We start from the raw sequence: 20,315 nt of genomic DNA, 5'->3' as shown, positions 1-20,315 counted from the left end.
GGCAGCACGTAGGCTTTGCCAGGAGTTTGTAGAAGAAATGTATATCCATGAGGTGTGGGTTGGATGGTCTTATCTCTATGGTTGGACCTACAGCAATAGCACAGCATGTTTTAGCTCAGGTTAAGGACCAGGAGAAATGCAGAACGTCAACCCCAAAGCACACGTAGCGTCGTAGCGTCGAGCTGTTCCCAGTGCATCTCATTATGGACTTCGGGGGACGGTCTGTGAGGACGTTTCGCTTGCAGGGCCTGTTTGTGCAGCGCTGGCTGGGTGAGTCAGAGCCTCGTATTGACCTTAGCAGGGAGCTGCAGGTTTCCTTCTGGCCTCGGCGGAGCCTCCGGGACTCTGCCTCCGCCCTGACGGGGCATTCTCTCCCCGCAGGCTGCCCGATGTCCATCCTGGCACTGTGTCAGGAATGTGTATGTGCTGGGCAGGCCCAGCAGGGTGGGGGAATTGCCACCAAAAGAAAGGGAAAAGCTGCCTCCTTGTTTTTCCTGCTTCAGACCCTCTCCCATTTCAATCGCTGGGAAAGGCAGGGTTCAGCCTGGCTCAAGGTTATGTCCTTCTGGTGCCTGGCCCCGGGCCAGCAGGCGTGAGAGCGAGCTAGACACAATAACAAGTATGTCAAACACAGGATCACTTCCCTGCAGACCGAGCGGGTGTGCAAGCAGCACTGGGAAGGGATTAGCAGAACAGGCCTAGCGGTAGGGCTAAAGCATGTCAAAGCTATTAAACAGATTGCTTTTGCTAAGTATTCTTCCAAAAAAGGGAGCCTGCTACCTCTGCACGACCAGGTTTTGGTGTGCAGAAGTTCTGCCCTGTCAGTAATTCTGCTGCTGGCTGGGATGGGGTGAATTTGGGTGATTTTGCAGAGCCTGGGCGCAGCCTGCTTTAAGCCAAGGAGACAAAAGGGATGGCTACAGCTTTTGCTCAGCCCTTGATTTAGGCAACCAAATGCTGGCGATGGCCCATTCTGCTCCCATCCTCAAGTGCAGGCAGGATTTGTCTTTTGGATGCGTTGGCTTAATGCAGAGGTTGGTCCTTGGTAAGAGGTGAGAGCAAACTCAGGTCAGCTGCTGCCCTAGCAAGTGAGAATAGCAATGCAGCAGCACGGATTATTGAAGGTCAGTTTAAAATAGCCTTTCTCTTCCTTAAAACACAGGGAAAATGAAGTGGATCTCCACATGTGCAGAGGGCGACCAGGATGATTTATTGGTGGCTGCTTGTCACTCGCTGCTCAGCCTGCTGCTACTCTGCCAGGGAGGATGGCTTTGCTGGGGGTTTGGATAGATTTTCTTTTCCTTTCTCCTGTGATGAAAATGTTGGCATTTCTCAGTATGGATGGAGTTTGTTTTGGGAATGGAGCTGAGGAAGAGCAGAGGTCCTCTCCCCTCCCTCTGCCCTCTGATCACTGCCACACTGGGACCAGCCAGCATGCTGCTGTGTGGCTCACGCCAGCCCTCACCCACAAGAGGAAAAGCAGGCAGGACAGTTGTGGTTTAAGGGGTGCTGCTAACTGGAGTATTTGGGATAATTAAAGAAAGACAGTGAGTTAGGTGGTGAGAAGGGATTGCTCAGAGATTACCTTCCAGGCTCTATTAAACCGTCACTTTCATGTTGACCTCACTCGAACTGTGGGCTTATTTCTCACCTGGTTCCTGTAATAGCCGCCTGCCTCAGCTGGAATGAGAGGTAACAGTTGTCCACTGTCCTCTTGCTGAAGGGGAAGTGTTGAAATGTCAGCCGTGGCATCAGCAGTCACACACAGCAGCGGTGACTCTGTGTAGTGGGACTGCTCCCTCCGTGAGCCCGGCCAACCTGACACGCCAGGTGCGCATTTTGAGCTTTGCTTTTTGCAAATGTGCAAAAAGACGGGGAGAAGGCGGCGGTGAGCACTCAGATAGCTCAGTCCCATACCCGTCTGCCAGCTGGCTGGCAAGGCCAGGAGACTGCAATTTGTGGAAAATACAGACATCTGCTGCAGAGAGGTGCATTTTTTCATGCACCTTGCTGCATGACACTTCTGACAGTTCAGTGCATTTTTTTTCTTTAATTGCTACTTGCTTTCCTGCCTCCCCTCCCCTGCTAAGAGGAGATGGAGCCCAGGGTGGTGGTGCCCTCAGCACATGGCAGTGACACACTGTGCCACAGGGAACGTGTGGGTCTGGGAGCATGATGGCTTCGCACCCAGGGAATGGGGGGTGTGGCATACCCAGGTTGACAGGAGTTGCTGTGCCAGAGCCAGGCCTGGGCCTGCTTGAGTGTCTGAGCCTCACGGTGCTGCTGAGGGTTAGGCCTTTTGGGGAGGGTCCTGGCAGGTCTTGAGTGGGTGCCCGCAGCCGTGCCCAGCATGCCACCATGCCTGAGGAGGCAGCACGTGCCCTTGCATTTAGCAGAGGAGAGGCTGAGCCAGGGCCCATCACTCTATGGTGAGCATCTGGTGAGCCGCCACGACCCACAGGGCAGTCCCATCTCATTTGCTCCTTGAAAGCACTTTCAGACCAGTGGGTCAATCAAAGACCCTGGTGAAGTCAGTCTGGCTGCACTGCAAGCCAAACCCTCTGGAGCCGCAGCTCCCACAGACGTGTAGCACCGTCTCAGATATCCCACCATCCTGCTGCTGTGAAGGAGCGGCTCCACTGGTGCATGGGATTTGAACCTGGAGCCACAGCCACGTGCACTTGGCACGTCCTTCTGCCCTGCCTGCAAGCGACTCAGTGCCGCTTGGAGGTAATTCAAGCTGCTGCAGCACTGTTGCATTGCAGAGCAGCCCCCAGTATGACAGCTTGCACCCCAGTAGCAGAAAACTGGCGATGCATGGGGGTGGCTTGCCTGCCAGTAACCCCGGCCCTTGGGCACCTTGCTGGGACCCAGGTAGAGCAGGGTTAATGTCAGCGAAGTGTCCCTGTGCAATGGCCTTTTTATCTGATGCGATCCAACAGCATTTCCTGGTGGAGTGGTTTGCCAGTGGTTAAGGCTGCTTGGCAGCGGAGCAGAGAGGAAGGCTGGAAGTAAACACAGGCGCTCTTGGATCAGTAGCTGGGAAAAGCAGCGAGAAGCTGCATGGGATTGCCGTCTCCAAAACCTCCTTGTTTCCTTGCCTCACAGACAAACGGCTTCCTGGCAAGGACAGCACACACTGCGAGGCACTGCGGCAGCACTGTCCCGGCCCACTCCCCTGGCATGGCACGGCATGGCATTTCCAGCCACTCACACGGATGAGGGACATGGGGCTGTTTTGAGCTTTGTGAGGTTTTTGTGCCCAGCTCCATGAGAGCCTGCAGAAAATCCCAGGCTGTTGTTAACTTACAGCATTGATCTGTCTTGGATCAAGAGTACTGGTCTGCACTGGAGCAGTAACAGCTGCATCTATCATGCCAGGGACACGGAGACATCAAACCTGCCACTGAGTCCTCTCTTGGAGGACACCCACCGTTGGGTGTACCGCTGCTCCAGCAGGGTGATGACTGGGGGATTTTGGTTACTAAGGTTCCTATTTTCTAAGCTTTCACCTTTCTCCTTTGAACCAGATACCAGTTTGAGCATGTCCTGGGGTGTCAGAATGAAGGCAAGAAATGTGTTTCTAGATCCCTGCCCCTCTGGGGTCGGGCAGGAAGACAGTGGAATTTTGAGCAATCAGAGCTGAGTCATTAAAGAGGACCTGACCCTCCCACAGCACTGGGCAGCGAGAGCAAGACCCTGTCCCCAGAGCTCATCTTGACCAGCAGCAGCTGCGCTGGGCAGGTGGAGGTGTCGGTGTTGGGTTTGGATAGACGATGGCACGGACATGCTGCTGTGGACTCACCAGCAATCACCTCACCTCTTCAAGCTTTTCCTCTTTTCTACTTCCCAACAAAAAGCAGTGCTTTTTGTGGCTTCTCCATGGATTTTGATGAATGTAAATGTACCAGACTCCAAGGTTCACAGATCAGAGATTTTCTTCCAGATACGAGACAGCTACAGAAATGTTCAACACAAAGTAAGGAACGGGAAGTTGCTTGAGTCCACTCAGCTGAGTGTGTCTGCCAGAAGGGTTTCCCAAATAATGAAACCATTCGCCTGGTTCTGCTGTTCTTTGTCCTGAACTCTTTAAAAAAAGCAGGGAAAGAGAAGAATGAAGATACACAGTTTGAGGCTCCTCTTAACATCTCTGGTTTAGATGATATATCTAGTGTTTGGCTACAGAAATAAATAATCACATGGAACCATAGCTGAGGCTTGGGGTCTGAACGTTGCTCTGCGCTTCACTCTGGTCTGCGCAGAGATGGAAAGCAGCCACCCGAGCTAATTCAACAGAAACACCCTTCGTTTCTCATGGAGGCATGGGATAAAGAGGAGCCTATTTCCTCCTCCTGAGCTTCCCACTGCAAGGTCAATAATCACAAAATGCACCAGACTGGAGGGTACTGGGATCCCAGTCACAGCATTTTCCATGTCACAGGCTTGTTCTGAAGCCTCTCGGTAGCTGTGAATGGAAATTGATAATGACTTCACTGGTTTGCAATGTGGTCGCTGCCGGCCATGCGAACGGCAGCCTTTATCCTGGCAGTGAGTTTGCCTTAGATTCCCACTGGGGCCTCTTTTGAATTTTGTGTCTCGGTGCAGTTGGCTGATTTCATGTTTCCACTGTCTCAGCTCTTCTCAGCTCTCTATATCCATGGACTTTCCTGGATTTTCCCTGGAAGGAGAGTCCGACCTGCTGCTTTCCCTTCTCTTACATGCCATTTCTGTTTCAGCCAGCCGCTAGATGTATGAACAACCAGTCCACATTTTTGTGTGAACGTGCTGGCAGCTTGGAGGTGAAGGTGCTGTGCTCACTGAGCTATTGCAGGGCACTGCAGCTACCACAGGCCATCCCAATGGACGCTGACACTGGCCATTGGTGTCATGCAGAGACTAGTACTTGAGCCATCGAGACTGTTTGGAAGTTGATGTCCTACATGGGTGATGTGCTGGCTGCTGAGCTGAGCACTCTCTTTCCAGGTATCACTCCAAGAAGGGATGGGCTCATCTTTGCTGTCCTGCAGAAGTCCAGCAAGGCCACATCAAGCTGAGCTCTTTGCTCGCCCCAGGGGACGTAAGATTTGGGCTTTGCTGGTGGTGTGTGCAGCATCCTTAGGAAGGGGGTGAGATTCCCCAACACATAAAGTTTTTGAGCCAAGATCAGATGCCTCATGCTCCATCACAGCCTACCAGCTGGATGCTGGTACCTCTTGCCCTGCTCTGATCTGTGCCAAGCAGGATCTGTTCAGCTTGTTAGTGATCCCCAGTTCCTCAGTCAGGCTGGGGGGTGTCCAAGGAGCCTTTGTTCAAACACACAAACCAAGAGCCACTAGTAGAAAAGCTTTTTGTCCTTAAATATCAAGGCTTCTGTGTTTATTTAGAAAGAGTGTAAGGTTCTGTTTCTGCAGCAGTTCCTGAGCGCTGTGTTACTGAGAGTTTCCCTCCAGGTTAACATGATGGCAGGGGTGTTTGGAGGAGCCAGGCTGATCCCAGACGTGCCCATGTGTCTCCCAGGCAAGACGCAGCTGAAAGACGCCGCGGCTGGGGGAACAGCATCCTTTTCAGACTGAAACAGCATGCGCAGCATCCTTGTGCTTCAGAGGAAAATCCAGGCCTTTCCCTGTTGTTTCCACCGCAGTTTGGGTGTCAAGGATTACAGCTGTACCCTCTGGTTACCAGCAGTCTGCCCAAACCCAAGCCCAAGCCTTGCTCGAGTCTGTCTCTGACTTCCTACCACTCCCACTTCTTCCTCCGGGGCCCATGTAGTCCCAGCCGAGTGGATGTTCACAGGCAATCTTGCCAGGCTCATGGATCAAAATAAAATATTTGGAGACTTAGGTTTTTCATGAGCATGTTCCCTGAATCTGTTCACAGGAGGAGCCAAGTCCCTGTGCAGAACAGCCTCCTCCTTGTTGCAACACGCACATGCTTGCCTTCAGATTTGCATGTCTGAATCCTTACTCACACCTCAGCAAGGCTCAGCACCATGCCTCTGCCTGGGAACAGGATGGGGGACAGGGCACCCTGCACTTTAGGGGAGCAACGTGGGAGTGTGTATCTGCATTTTGGGGTGAAGGGAGGATGTTGCGCTTCCTTTGATGGGAAAATGAGTGTCAAAGCCTCTTGCAGCCCATACGCTCGGGTTCCTGCCTCGCTGTGGATTCCTGTCTTTGTGCATCGGTGCTGGAATAGCCTCCTGGCTGGAAAACAGCTCTTGACAGGAGCAGCAAAGAGAGCTGGAAGCCTCCCATGGCAGTGCCAGGAGAATCTGCAGCACTTAAAGCTTCTGTCACTCCTTTCACAGCTCATGCCCCCGTTCGTGGGAGCTGGGGCTGCGGGAGGTCCAAAACAACACAGCTGTGGATGAGCAGCATTAGCCAGTGTCCCAGCCAGTTGTGCCAAGTGTTCGCAACAGGAATTGAACTTTCCTTTTCGGCTGAGTGCTGTGAACCAGCTTGGAGTGCAGGAACCTCTGGTGTGGCTCTAGCACCAGCCCTTGGAGGCTCTCGAGCTGCTTTCTTGCACTGGTTAATGAGCTCTCTCCATGCCCTTGAAAGGCAACCAGTTTGCTATAGCTGCTGGCAGTGCTAGGGAAACTGAGGCACATGGTGGTAAAGGGATGGCTCTGGGCCCTGTAAGGTGCCAGGGTTACTGTATGTCTCTCTTGGCTGCCCTTAGCTGTTAGTCCCAAGTTATTTATTCAGTGTGTGACCTTTACTGCTTTCTATAAACATCACCGTGACTATAATATGTCATCAGGCTCTGGCTGTTCCCTGAACTTGTGTCAGACTGTTCCTGAGGAATCTGATTCTGTTTTTCTACCCAACATGGACATAGCCCAAAGGCCCTGGGACTTTATGAATGGAGGGATTTCACTGCCTACAAGATGCAGTGTGAGGTTCCAGGTCAATCTGTGAAGTTGAACCAGGAGGAAATGTCAGTAGGGAGCAGCCTCCGTGTGAACACCCCAGGTCCCTCCGCTGCTTTGGGGATTTTGCTTGGATTTCTCCATCCAAGAGCCCTTCCTGACATCCTTCGGCATCTTGCAGAGGAGGAGGATGTTGCTTTGACTCCTGGTCCCGTGAAGTGAAGCACGGAAGGTGCATGGCCACCCACATCCTATAGGTGTTTAACTCTTCTGCTGCTGGGTGCAGAGAAGTTCTGTGTTAAACTTACTTCACTTCCAGGTGCAGTGTTGCAAGAGCTGGAGTTTGTCTGAGAAGTGTTTGGGGTTTCTTCCCCCAGTAAGGTAGTGAAGGGAAATTTTGGGGAGGAAGGATCTCCCGCGAGCATGCAGAGAGGAGAAGGCAGGCAGATATTACCTATGGCTGTTAAATTCTCTCACTGGGGAATATCCCTCCGATGCAGTTTGCCTGTTGCAGGATCGGAGCTGTGGTGCAGACATGCAGAACAGATGTGCTGCAGAGCTCCTCACGCTGCAAGCGGCCAGGGATTAATGGACAATGGACTTGTTGGGCTGGACAAGCCCTTCCAGCCCAGTTCCTGCCCGTCCAGCCAGTGTTGCTATGCCCATAAAGCACTGCGATGGCTCAGAGAAACTGCAGACACAGGCAGGTTGCTGTAGCATGGCAAGAGGTTGGTGTGAGGCTGGCAGGTTGAGAGGGGAGTGAACAAGACGGTTGTCCACCCAAGGGCTGGCAGCAGCCAGTGCAGCGCTGAGCACACTGTGGGCAGCCCTGGTTGAACAGAAGGAGATGGTCAGAATGGTCTTTCCTCCTGCTACAAGGACTAGCATTGCCCCAGCATCTCGGGTGCCCATCGGATGTGCGCCCTGTGACGGGGACGAGCCCTTTGGAAGTGAGATCCCTCCAGCACTGCGTCTCATGCCCTGCTCTTGGCCACAGTGCGAGTTTGGGAACTCCTGCAGCCCGATACCGTGTTCCCCCAGTGGCTGTAGTTCCTGAGAGGCCATCACGAGCCTCACATGAAGGTGTCCCTCAGTCCAGCCGTGAGCAGAGAGGCTGTTGTGTGTGAGGTGGGGGTGGAGAACGAGCTTTCTGGCTTCACTGACTTTGTAAATAGAAGGAAGTAGGAGAGACTCAAAATCTCTGATTATCTTCCAAGGGGACTCCCATCCCCTCCAAGGCATGTCTCAACTTCCCAGCCAAGGCTGGAGCTGTTCCAAGGGCTGAAATGTTTCTCATCCTCATTTGAAGCACTTTCCTTTGCTCCTCTCTGGCAAAAAAACCCTCACAGGTAGTGAAGCCCTGAGCCCTGGTGCACGAGCAGCCTGCGGCCGGAGCATGCAGCTGACTTACAGGCTCCCATTTCTCTCCCTGCCGGTGGGGAGAGCCATTCCAGGAAAGGTGCTCCAGAGGGGTGACTTTATGCAGAACCACAGGTTTGGAGTCCTGCTCCTGGGGGCTTTGCTCTCTGCTCAGGGAGCCGTGGTATCTGCAGGCTGGGTGTGTGGGTAGGACCCTCCGGCAGTGCCGCTGCCACACGACAAGCCTTTGTTGGTGACTGGGGCAGCCTTCCTCCAGCAAGGCGTGCTTGTGCAGAGCTACGTCCCAGGGCACGTTCTTAGGGTTTCCCTCCTCCTACCTACCTCTTCCTTCCAATTTTGTGGATATTTGTGGGTTTGCACTAAAGGCACTCTGTGCTGCACAGCTCGGCAGAGCCTCAGTCTGCTTTAGAGAGTGCCTGAAAGGGAAGATCTAAAAAGGGTAGTGATGATTATCGAGTTCTGTTTGATTCCAGGATTCTGCCCCTGGAGCTGCCCTGGGCCAGCTGGGGCAGACACCGCACCTGCCCCAGTTGCTCCTCTGACAGCTGGGTATGGGCTCTGCACTGCAGCGGGCCAGAGGGATGGAGGGCTTTAGCTAATGAGCTAATCATCATTCCCTCTGGCAGGACATCTCTGCCCACCTGCCAGGACCGAGGGAGGATTAACCTCTCCTGCAAAGGCTCCCGCTCCCCCAGCCCAACACAAACAGGATGGCCAGTGGCCCTGCAGCCAGGAACACTGAGTCACCAGCAGCTCCCTCCTGCTGACACCAAGCCCTGTCCCTTTCCCATGGTGGCTAGGCAAGGTCTTGAGGAGCCACAGGGACAAAGAGTGGGCTATGGGGCTGGTGGGTGGCAGGAGGAGAAGCTGCTGAGGGCAATCAGGGAGTTCACAGGAAACAGAGAAAAGACCAGTACCGAAAAACAATTTTTGCCATATTTGTAAAGCAAGCAAGTCTGAAAGCAGTGCAGAATCCAACCTTGTCAAGGTTGTTAGAGGAAATGGCAAAAGATGGTTTGCACAACTCTTGGAAACTGTCCAGCCATATAAATGAAAAGGGAAGCAGGAAAGAAGAAGTGGGGCTGGTATGTGCTGAGGATGGGACAGAGACAAAAGATATTCTATGTATAGTCCTGAAAGAAACAAAATGGAAACTGTGCCTGGGTTTTTGGTAGCGATGGGATGCTGGCCAAGGGGAGAGAGGCAGGATGACAGGTGGCGATGTATGGGAATGGGAAATGCCGCAACCAACATGGAAGCAGTGGTCGAGGATCTTTGAGCATGCAAACAGGTAGGACCAGCTAGCTTCTCCACCAGAAATGAGAATGGGCTGGCACAAAGCTGAAGTCATGGAAGAAAGATTTGTAATAAATCTGTCAAACCACAGGGGTTGGATGGTTTGGCTAGAGAACAGCAAATAGAGGTCTATTTATTAGGGCAGGGAGAATGTGTTCTTGGCACGTAAGTCTATTAGTATGAATTTATTATTATGCAAAGCCTTAGAATAAACATTAAAATAGAGAATAATTAAGAACATGGAAAATTTATAGGATGAGGTACCGATTTTCTGAAAGTAAACGATGCCACAGTAGATTAAAAACCTGATCTTCTTGACAAAGGAGACAGGATATATCTAAGTTGTCTGGCCTTCAGTAAAGGAGAAGTATTAAATCGGTTGGAAGAGGAAGGTGCTGGGCTGCAAGAACCGTGCTAGATGGGTTTCTCAAAAATCAGCCTTGGAAATTATGTTGTTTCACATTGTAATGGCCTTGGCACAAAATGTAGAAATTGCTAATGAAATTTGGTAATTACCTGTAATTGGGAATCATCATCAAAACAAAGGAGTTGGGGGAAATTACGCACAAAGAACTGGATGCCCTTCAGAATAGGAAAACAAGGAATGAGATGAAATGACAGAGTCAGGGAGTCATGCATGAAGGGATGTGCAGCTTGGATTTCGGCTCTGGTGCAGAGCCGACGATCACCTGAATCGCGACAGACTCCAACAATGCGAAAGGCACGAGTCAGCGTTGAGTCAGTGGAAAAGGGCAGAGGAAAAGAGGAGGGGAAGAAGCACTACTGCCCGTTTCTGCGTGATGCATATCGGATTTGGAGCCCATTGTGTATGATGTTGTAGAAACCGAGTACGTGGCACAGAGATCCTGCTTTTGGTTGTGTGATGCTGTGATGGGGCCATCTGCGGCCCCCGATATCCTGAGTGTGTTTGTTCTTGAAACCTGGGAGGGCTTCACTCTTCCATGCCCTGCTCTCCTTTCCATCTTGCAGGATGTGATTTCAGGGGGTGACCTGACTGAGTTTAGGTCATCACTGCTGACAAAGAAGGTGCTGCTCCATCCACTCCTCCTTGCTGTAGTCTGCTGAGCTCAAGCAGTCACTGAGGCTCTTCTGAGCAGCCAGGAAGCCAGTTCAGTGCACGGCATTGGCACAAAACAGACCTGGCCAAAAAAAATAGGGGAGTATTTCCATGTTTGCAAGGTGAATGGCTCCTGTGTGATCTGAGGTTGTGCCAGGACCAGTCCTAGGGTGTGAGCAGGTGCTAAGAAGGGTTTGGGGAAGGGGGGCTCCTGAGTTGTCCCCACTTGGCAATGGCGAGCTTTGATGCTGGCTCTGTTGTGCCATGAAACTGTCCCCTGAGCAGCAGCACCCAGTGAGTGGCCAAGGCTGGTTCCTGGACTGGGATGATCTTTGTTCTGAATTTACCCTGTTCAGGTTACCCCCTGTTTGATGCTGTGTCCAGTTCTGGTCCCCAACAGATGAAATCACATGGGAGCTGCAGGGAAATCTGTGGGCAAATCAGGGGAGTGATGATGCTGTTGTACAAGAGGAGAGCTAAAAGAGGCTGGAGTGGTGGGCTAAGGAAAGGGGTTGGCTGCTAGGGGCGATGCGCATGTAAGGAGAGAGGAGAGATGTGGAGCTAAGACAACAGTGCTCAGGAACAAAGGTGCAAAGTGCCATGAGTGAAGCCAGGCTGGAATTCAGGAGGAGGCTCCACATCCCTTAGAAAGTAGGTTTCCACACCTTCTCCCTGTGTAAAAAAGCCCTAACTCAATTCCTGCAGGAACAAAACCCAGCCTCGGTAATGCAGCAAGTGCCTTCCCATCCTCGCGCTGGGGACCACTGGTGTGTGTGATCTCCTGTAATCAAGGTCTGACTGTGCAGAAGACAGGTTTGCAGGTTTTCTTTTGCCTTTGCCAATTAAAATTAAAAATTATGCTTCTACTCCCATGGTCGCACCCCTCGATGTGTCCGTGCTTGTGTTCGATACATGCGTGTGAGCACCAGGGTTTTGTTCCTTGTGCCCTGCTATACAATTATGTCTCCTAGCTACGTGGCACTGCAGATAGTGAGTAGTACTTTCAGCCTTAAAAAAAAATCCCTCCTGGCTGTTATTTCTGCAATTTGCTAAATCTATTTGCACCGTTTGCTGTTTGCACCGTTTGCCAGAGCCCCTAGCAGATATTGGCACTGGCAGAGTGTGACAGAAAAAAATGACAGTTTGAGCACGTCCCTTTCTTTTTTCTAATAATCCCATGATATGGTATTTTGTGTTGCAACACAAAGGATCACCTGAGGCGGTAGAATGGTGAGAAAATAAGCCTATTAAAATATTTGAGCTTACTTAACTCTCCAACAACATCAGAGGATAACTGGTAAGTTTTTAGCCAAGCCTGTGAGTCATCTTGTCCTTCACAATTGTCACATTTTGGCTCATCTGTTGGGTCTAATTGCCAGGGGATAACTGCTCGCAGCAAAACAGGAGCCATTGTGCTCGAAGCAGCGAAGAACCTGCAGTTAGGGTCCTGGGCAGTGTTAGCAGGTCACTAACCCAGCACGTGAGATTACATAAAACCTAGACCCTTTGAATAGCTGAGATGGGAACCCATCAGGAAATGAAGCTGGTGATTCTTCTGTCTATGAGAAGCTTTTGAAAAAAAATATTCTATTATTATTTTATGTAAATCAAATGAGCTATCAGCACGATTTGGATCATCTCCTATCTCAGGTACTGGCATAAAGCCTCCAGCTTTCCCTTGTAAAACGCTGGGAAAGTGGCCCATTCATTGCCTGCCACTGTCAAGTGTTTTTTCAATCTGCTCCTGATTAAGCAGTGTGGTATCAAGGGGATAATTGCTCCTTGGAATTGATCCCAGAAGAAAATCATTCAGTTCTTTCTTATCAGGTCCTTTCTTGCGGGGCGAGATACCCACAAGACTTATCTTCCCTCTTCAGTGCTGGCCTCTAATTACTATTTAAACAGCTCATTAGAAAACCTTCATTAAAGTGTAATAGTTGAAGCTGGAAATAAATGGAGGCTGATGCTGTGGTAATGCGCTGCCCTCCCACGTGCAGGCTGGGGCACCCACCGCTGCCCCGTGGGGTGTCGGAGCAGGAGCTCCCGCTCAGCTCCCCCACGGCTGCACCGGTGGGAGCGTCTGGCGGGGAAGCAGGGCTGTGGTGCTCCACGGCACACACCAAACCCAGCTATGTCACTTGTCCTGGTGCCAACCTGCCTCTTCTGGTTGCATCACGACGTGGCTCCATCCCGTGCTGGAAGCCTACCAGGAGCTGAGCTCCACGCTCAGCCCATTTCCATGCCTAGCGCAGGATTTCAGCAGCTGGGAGGCATTGCAAAGCGATGATTACAGCCTAGAGAAAATTAGAGACCATAGCAATCCCATTTTAAAGGAAAAAAAAATTACATACATACATGGGAAATGTTTTTATATGAATTTATTTGCTGGTTAAATGTTCACAAGTGTGGGCCTGAAGTCTTCTCTGTGTCTCCAGAGCACGGTCAGCATTAGCACTGATTTGCCCCCTAAACGTGCTGCAGCCCTGGCCAGGCTAGGTCTTATTTCTGTGGCTGTAAAATATGTTAGGGAAGGAATGGACACACAGGCTCCGTACTTCCCTGTGTCCTGGCTCCCTGACAGTTTCAGCCCCAGAGGAGTCACTTTTTGGCATTAATCTTTCACTGGGTTTTTCAGCAGCAAAACCGCAAATGTTTAATAAAAATCGTTGCAAAAAGCGTGCCAGGCAGCGCCCGGCAAAGTGTGCATGTGTGCCCTTTGGGCTGGCATGAGTGCTTTGCAGAAGTGGGCCCTGTAAATATTTTCTTGACATTTAGGAAGTTTAGAGAAGTGTTTATTATTTCTCTGCCAACTCGACAACCCCAGCACGGAGAAGGGAGGAGACGTGTGTGGCTCCCTTCCCTTCTCCTGTAAGTTCCTTACAGCAAAGTGCCGCTGTAGGGTTTGTGGAGGGGTTTGAGCCAGCTTGATTTAGGAAAGCAAGAAGCTACAGCTGGTGTGGGATCGGGGTGCTCCCCCTTCCTTCTGCTATTGCCATTTGGAGTGACAAGATAACGTTACCCATAACTTGTTCAGCCCCTGCACTGGCTGCAGAGCTGCTCATGGAGCTGCAGGCGCGGGTGTCCTGCCCCAGGGAGCCCGCATGGCTCAGGTGATGCTTTTGGGCACCCCTGACTGCCGGGGCTGACCTCCAGGCAGGCATCTAAAAGTGGATAAAACCAGGTCCTGTCTGAGGATGGAGTCAAAGCCCGAAGCAGAGCCAAGGATGTTAGCAGTCACAGGCACCAGCAGCTTTACAAGCTTGTGAGTCCTTGCATCTTGGAAGAGTCCCTCTGCGCTCAGAAACACACTTGTTTTGCTTCCACTTCAGGAATCTTGTGGACTTAACTGAAAACTCCGAAATATATAATTCTTCCAGCCAGGTCAGTGTGACTGCTGACCTGCCATCCCTTCGAGCCCCGTGCTGTACGGTCCGTAGGCAGCTGCAGCCAGGATGGAGCGGAGGGGATGCAGAGCTGTCTGAATCGTGTGGTTCAAAGATGTACCTATATCCATCCCAAAAGTCTCGTTCGGGAAGTGCGGGATGATTTGTGTGGGTGGGGTCAGCCTGTCAGTCTGCCCTGTGGCACATGGTGGCATCTTTGTGGTAAGGAGCAGTGGAGTTTGGGGCTATGCCTGCGGGCAGACCGTAGTGACCAGCGGGTCCGAGTACCTCCATTGTGGACGCAACAAGGAGTCGAGGGAAGGTCGAGACAGCTCTGCAAGTATCAATTTAAATGCTTTTAGCAGCCTGGTGAGGAATTTGCCCGTTGAGCAGTTTCTGGTCCAGCTTAAATGGAGTGAGTCTGTGCTGGGAGTCCTTTGAGGCTGTAAGTGAAAAACTGGATGTGAGCTGATACTGAAGTGTTGTCAGCATCGCTTATCACTTGCCTTGCTTCACAGGAAGCTCATTTGGGAATCACTCTGTCTCTGCTTTGGATACACACATCCTGGCTCGCCGTTAGCTCCCATTTCTGTAGTAAAGCTGCCCATCTCTCAGTGCAAGGCTGGTGGGGATGCTGGCCATACCTATAACAGGCTCCACTCAGACTTAATGAGCTCAGAGCTCATTAAGTGTCAGCTTAGGTGGGTATCCCTGCCTGCAGTCACGCTCCTAACCACAGCGTAGGTAAGTCCGTGGCGTCTTTCAGGTCCATCTGTTTTAGGCACAATCCAGCAAGTGTGTTAATGATGGAAACTCTTGTGGGGCAGGCAGTTATGTTAAACTCAATTTTGTATATTTTGATTCTCAATATTTTATTTCTATTCTAACTGGAAGAATGGCCTGTGCTGGGCTGTCACAAGCTGCTGGGCTGATGGAGAGGAGTCCTCTCCATAAAAGTGGGGTGTAAAGCATCTCATCCAGGCATCTGTTAGCTTTTTCTCTTTCCCCGCTTCTACCCGCTAGTTTTTCGTACCCGTTCCTTGTGGTTTCTTTTTCTCTCAGTCTTTGTTTCAGCACCTCCTAACAGACTCCAGCATCATCTGTCCTGTGGGTTTCTGTGTTTGACTGGCAGGTTTGGTATCTGAGTAGATCGATAGCCATGGTGATGCACTAGGTGCGCACAGGTGCAGAAGCTAGAAATGACATTAAATAATTCATGAATGGAATGAAGACATTCTGTTTCATGAAGACCCAGCACTGGAACAACTCCTTCCTGCTACAGTAGAGGGAGGAGGAGGATCCTGGTGGACCCTGGGAGGTGGGAACGTGGTTATTCACAGGGTGTGCAGCCAAAAAGCTGAGTGCGACTGGTCCGAATTGCCTGGTGGTGTGAACTTTCCTGCTCAGAAAGCTGAGTTGAAAAATATCCCCTGTGTGACATGTGCCTGCCTGAATAGTTTTCGAGGGAAGGACCTTTCCATCCCGCGCTGGTCCCTGGGACCTGCTGGGCTGAGCTAATTCCAGTGCCTGGAGCCTTTTGGAGGAGGCATGAGGCAGCTGTGTGGGAAGGAAAGGAACAGGTAACTGAGACTTCCTAAAATGGCACGGGCTGCTGGGCAGCTGGAAATCACTCCAGTGTTTTCAAAGGTGCACGCTAGACGCAGCCATTCGTGGTTAAAACTAGGTTGGCTGAGAGTGATGATTCAGCAAAAAAATAGCTGGGTTTTTCATTAGATGCTGTCTTTTTCTGGATTTTAATGGAAGCTCATCTGACTGAGCAGGCATTTTTATGTACTAGTCATTTTCCTGACACGCAAACAGGAACATTTTCTACCTCCTCCTGTGCTGAAATGTGGCCCCCGCGGACATCTTCCAAGAGCACATCCCTGGGGACCCCAGTCTGGGGAACTGCTTTGTCTCTGGGCTTGTCAGACAAAGAACCTCAGTGCCATTATCAAGCTTAAGGTTAGGGAAATGGCGTGCTGTCTCCAGGGAAAGCAGGAGTTTGATGAAGTGGCGATATCACACTCCGGTGTCCAGGAGGCCCAGCCAAAAGCAGCCGTGCAGCACGGCGGGGCGAGCCCCATCCCAGCCGGTGGCCATCCGCGCCCGCGGGGTGACAGCCCCTCCAGCAGCAGGGGTGTCCCGGAGCTGCCTGTGTCAGAGGCAGGGCAGCTGCTGGGCGAGAGGCCACGGCGCTGATCCGAACGCTTCCTCTCCAGCGTGGTTTTTACATGAAGCAGACTTCTCACCGGACACCGGCCCTCGCAGCCTTGGCCTGTGAAACGGTCTTTTTGGTCAAGGATGCCCTCTGCTCCCAAACAACGTAAGCAAACAACAGAATGCCTTCCAATGTTTTTAACCAAAAATGTTTTAATCAGAAATATTTTTAAAAATCAAATCGTTTTTAGCAGAAAGAGTAATTTCCCCCTTGTCAAAGTATCAAACCGTAATATCTCCGTTATTAAGCAATATATTGCTGTAGAACCAAGATAAAACTGCAGCAAGTGTCCTGAGCACCTCTGTTGCTGTATTTGCTTGGAAATTCCTTGTCAGGTACATTTCTTGGCGCGGCTTTTCCCATATACATGTAAATACGTATATTCTCTTATATATAATATGTGTATAATATATGCATATAAATGTATATATTCTGTATATATTATGTCCTCTATTAACAAAGTGAGTCTAATTGCATGCCCGCAGCGTCGTGAGGCAGCAGCAGGAGCTCAGCCCCATGGCTCTTTCTCTCCCATTGAACTTTTCTCTGTTATTCTTGGGGAAGCTGAGCAGGGGTCAAGCCCAGGCAGGGAAATGAGGTCTAGGGCTATGGAAAACTCGGACCCCGGAGCCACCTCCTATTATATAGATATAAATGGAATGGAAAATTATTTCGAATAGAAGTGCACTGCCCTCTGAGAAATGTTCTCACAGAACCGCCTCTAAGAGCGCCTGAACTCTTTATCAGAGCAGAGCGCTTTGCAGCGGGAGGACCTCGGGGCAGCGGTGACAGCGAACGCAGCGTGCCAGAGCCAGGGACGTGCCAGCGCGGCTGCTGCTGAGAGCACGGGACTGAGCACTGCAGCCAAGCGGTGCGTGATGCTTTCCAGGCACAGCACAGGAGGGCAATTCCCTGCAGCTTCCCTCTCCCTTTGTGCCCGACGATGAATCTGCATCCATGAACCAGCCAGATGTGCGTCCCCAGGAAAGAAACGGGACTCGGCTCCGGCTTTCTCCATCTCCACCTCCACAGGGCTGTGTGGAGCAGTGCAAGGGCAGCTTGGTGTGAAAGTGCCTCCCCCACATCCCCCATCTGCATCCAAATTGGTCTGAATTTTTAACAACGTCTTAATCAGGAGCACAGTGCTGAGCTCACACAGCAAGACACAAACAGGGGCGTGCACCAGCCATCCCCTGTGTGTTCCCAGTGCAACACCAGTCCATTTGCTTCTCTCTGAGGGTGAAGTTTTCATCCTCACAGATGAAAATAGACACAGAGGAGCCTTCCTCTCCCAGGGCACTTGTCTGCAGCCATGCAAAGACACCTGCAGGCAGTGAGACGAAGAGGTGCAGCATAAACAGTGGATATCCAATGGGGTACAAGAAACAGGGGAAGGAGCAAAGCAAATGTGACGCGGCAGTGCCCGGGCACTGGCCTTGCCTTCTTCTCCCTTGTCAGTTGTCGCTGCCAGCCCTGTCACCTCCCTGTTAGCAACAAGGCTTTGCAAGAGAATGAAGTGCCAGGGAGTGGAAAGCTGATGGAAGGACGGGGAGAAGGGTGCAAGGAGATGGGAGAGAGGGGCTGTGCCCATGGCAAGGTGTGACAGCTCTCCTGGAAGCAGGGCTGAGCCTCCCACGGACGGGGTTTGCAAGCCGAGTGCAGGCCAGAAACAAATCGCTCCAAGGGGTTCATGGTGCTCAGCTCAGTTCTCCTTCCCATCTGCAAGGCCAGACGCAGCCCCTCCTGCTGCCTCCCAGCACCTCTTAAAAAGCAGAGGGTTTTTTCCCCTGTGTTAGGTGCTGAAATACAGCCGCCTTGTTTGCTGGTCGTAACCACAACACCTGCACAGGCAGAGCCTTGTAATTCCAGCCTAGGCTGCAGGACGTGAGAGAGGAGGAATAAAAGTCAATGAGCTCTTGCAAACATGCATGCAAAATAAAACTGGGCAGATACTGTGTTTGCTTTTTAAGGAAACATTCTTGGAGCAGTCACTTAAGGACTTCATCAAAGGCAGAATGCAAAAACCTAACGGGCCATTTGTCCAAAGCCTTGTGGCAAAATACTGAATCCTAAATTAGTACCCAGAAGGAAACTGGCTTGGTTCATGAAAAATCAATTTGTAAATGCCCAGAAGATAAGTGTGATACAAACCAGGCATTAGAGGCTGGTCAAGAGCAAGCCCCACAAGCCAGTCCCGTGTCCATTTTCCTGTGTTTCTAAGTGACCTGCTGGATAAAGGGAGGAAACACATGATTTCAAGTCGGAGCTTGAAATATGCTCAAGCAGATGTGGTTGAAATGTGCTGTGCCCGGTTTTTGGATGGACAGACAGTAAAACCTCCCACTGAGGCGCTGCAGGACAATACTCTTCAGCCTGCCCTCATCAGGTGTCATCTTAGTTGTGGTTTGTGCTCTGGAGATCTGCAGGTAGTCTTCTGTCCCAGGTCTCCTCTGGCCTCTGATGACATAATTAGGAATGCACCTGTTAAGGGATGCAAATCATTCACGTTTTGTGGTAGAGAAGCTGCTGGAGAAACAGCCAGCATCACTAAAACCCTTCCAGTCTGTCATTTCTCTCAAGACAAAAAAGGTAAGGGCTCTAGAGTTTGGCTAGGATTCGTTTATTAGCGTATGTCTTATTTCGGTCCTGAAGAGGAGGACAAATGTCAGGCATGAGTCGGTCTGTAGGTTCAGGAATATCTTTCAGCCTTAATTAATGAAGAGGGACTTAGCATACTTCCTACTGAGAGGGAAGGCAGAGAGCGCATTACATCCTGCGTCATTTTGTGCTTATTTGCATTGCTGTCATTGCTATTCATTCCACCAAGTACTTAGGAAGATATTTAATAAAGTGATTAGCAGAAATACTAGTATTAAAGTTAAAAAAGAAAATGGATCTAGTTAGACTCGGCACAGAGGAAATCCAACACAACATTTTGAAGGCAATAAAATGCAGAGGGTAATAGAGCATGTTGCAGATGGGTGATCTTGAGTCCAGCAGTGATCTTTAGAAAACAGAGATGCAGCCTTGGTAAAGCCAATGAGAAGATGCCTACAAGTTGAGCAAGCAAAATACAGGGTGGGATTTGGGAAGACAAGAAGGGCTGGTGGTTAGTGCTGCTAAGTGGTACGTAAGTAGAGAGCCTGCAAAAACCAACCTGCAGCACACAGGGGAAGAACAGAATAAGGACACTGAAGAAAAACCATATCTCTGCATCCTCCTACCCCACGGAGGACATGGCAAAAATATGGTTCATTCAGAAAAGAGGTGCTTAGGAGTCACTGCCAGGGTTACCTATTTTACCCACTAAAACAATGGTGTGAGTGCCACACTTGGACTCCCCGTGCAGCAGCTTCATCAGGAGGTTTGTTCTGCCTCGCCTGCCTGCTCGTTTCATGAGTTTGAGTATCTTTGGGGAGTGTATGAAAACCTGAGGGGTGTGAGCAGGCTCCGTAGGCAGGACAGTGTCTCACCATGTGGGAGCTGAAGCAGCATCCCCATCACGGCGCATGTGGCTGGGCTTCCATCCGAGCCAGTGAATCCGCCTGGCTGAGGCAGGCAGAGCTCTGGTCCTCGGTGCCCAGTGCTGCAGCAGGGCTGGGAGGGAAACAGGCAGTCCCTGGGAATGGTTTTGCTGATACGGGATTAGTCATTGTGGATTTTGGAGGAGGGTGAATTTGGAACAGATTGAGGACTTTCTCACTTGTGCGCAGAGGAGGTTGCACGCCCTGAGATAAGGCTGCTGCTCTGCTCTCAGCTGCTCATGGAGACACGGCAGCGTGGCCTCCTGGCAGGTTGCACCATCAACTTTTCTTTCACTCCAGTGATCTTATGGGCAAGGGATCATGTTTTGCACCCTCTGAGGGTGCTGCCCTCCAAGGCCCCGATGTCAGGGTGGGATGTAGCTCTGTGCAGGTGTAGCTGCAATGGGGTGCTGTGCTATCCCAGGCATGGCTCTGCAGGCTCTGCCAGGGAGAGCTGATGTGTTATTTAACCCACTCTCTGCTGGGTTCGAGATACAACACAAAAAGGTAGAGATTGGAAATCTGTTCTACGCACAACCAACCAGGCACCGGTTGGGCTTGG

General features: G+C 51.0%; 1 protein-coding gene across 11 annotated transcripts in view; it reads left to right on the top strand.

The window, feature by feature from the left end:
* The window catches only part of EXD3 (exonuclease 3'-5' domain containing 3), a 290,795-nt gene that overhangs the window by 205,802 nt on the left and 64,678 nt on the right, over positions 1-20,315 (top strand). Inside the window, exon 21 of one of the 11 annotated variants that reach the window (XM_055720416.1) lies at positions 5,451-5,840. The exons of the other annotated variants lie outside the window; for them this stretch is intronic. Within the exon in view, the coding sequence (XP_055576391.1) occupies positions 5,451-5,573 (123 nt within the window). The 3' untranslated portion in view covers positions 5,574-5,840. Of the gene's footprint in view, positions 1-5,450; positions 5,841-20,315 lie in introns of those variants that run through there. 11 annotated transcript variants of the gene reach the window in all.

The sequence above is a fragment of the Falco cherrug genome, chromosome 9 (assembly GCF_023634085.1).
Source record: "Falco cherrug isolate bFalChe1 chromosome 9, bFalChe1.pri, whole genome shotgun sequence".
NCBI classification, from domain to species: Eukaryota; Metazoa; Chordata; class Aves; order Falconiformes; family Falconidae; genus Falco; species Falco cherrug.
Note: the sequence above shows the minus strand (reverse complement) of the source record. Positions and strands in the feature narration are given on the sequence as shown.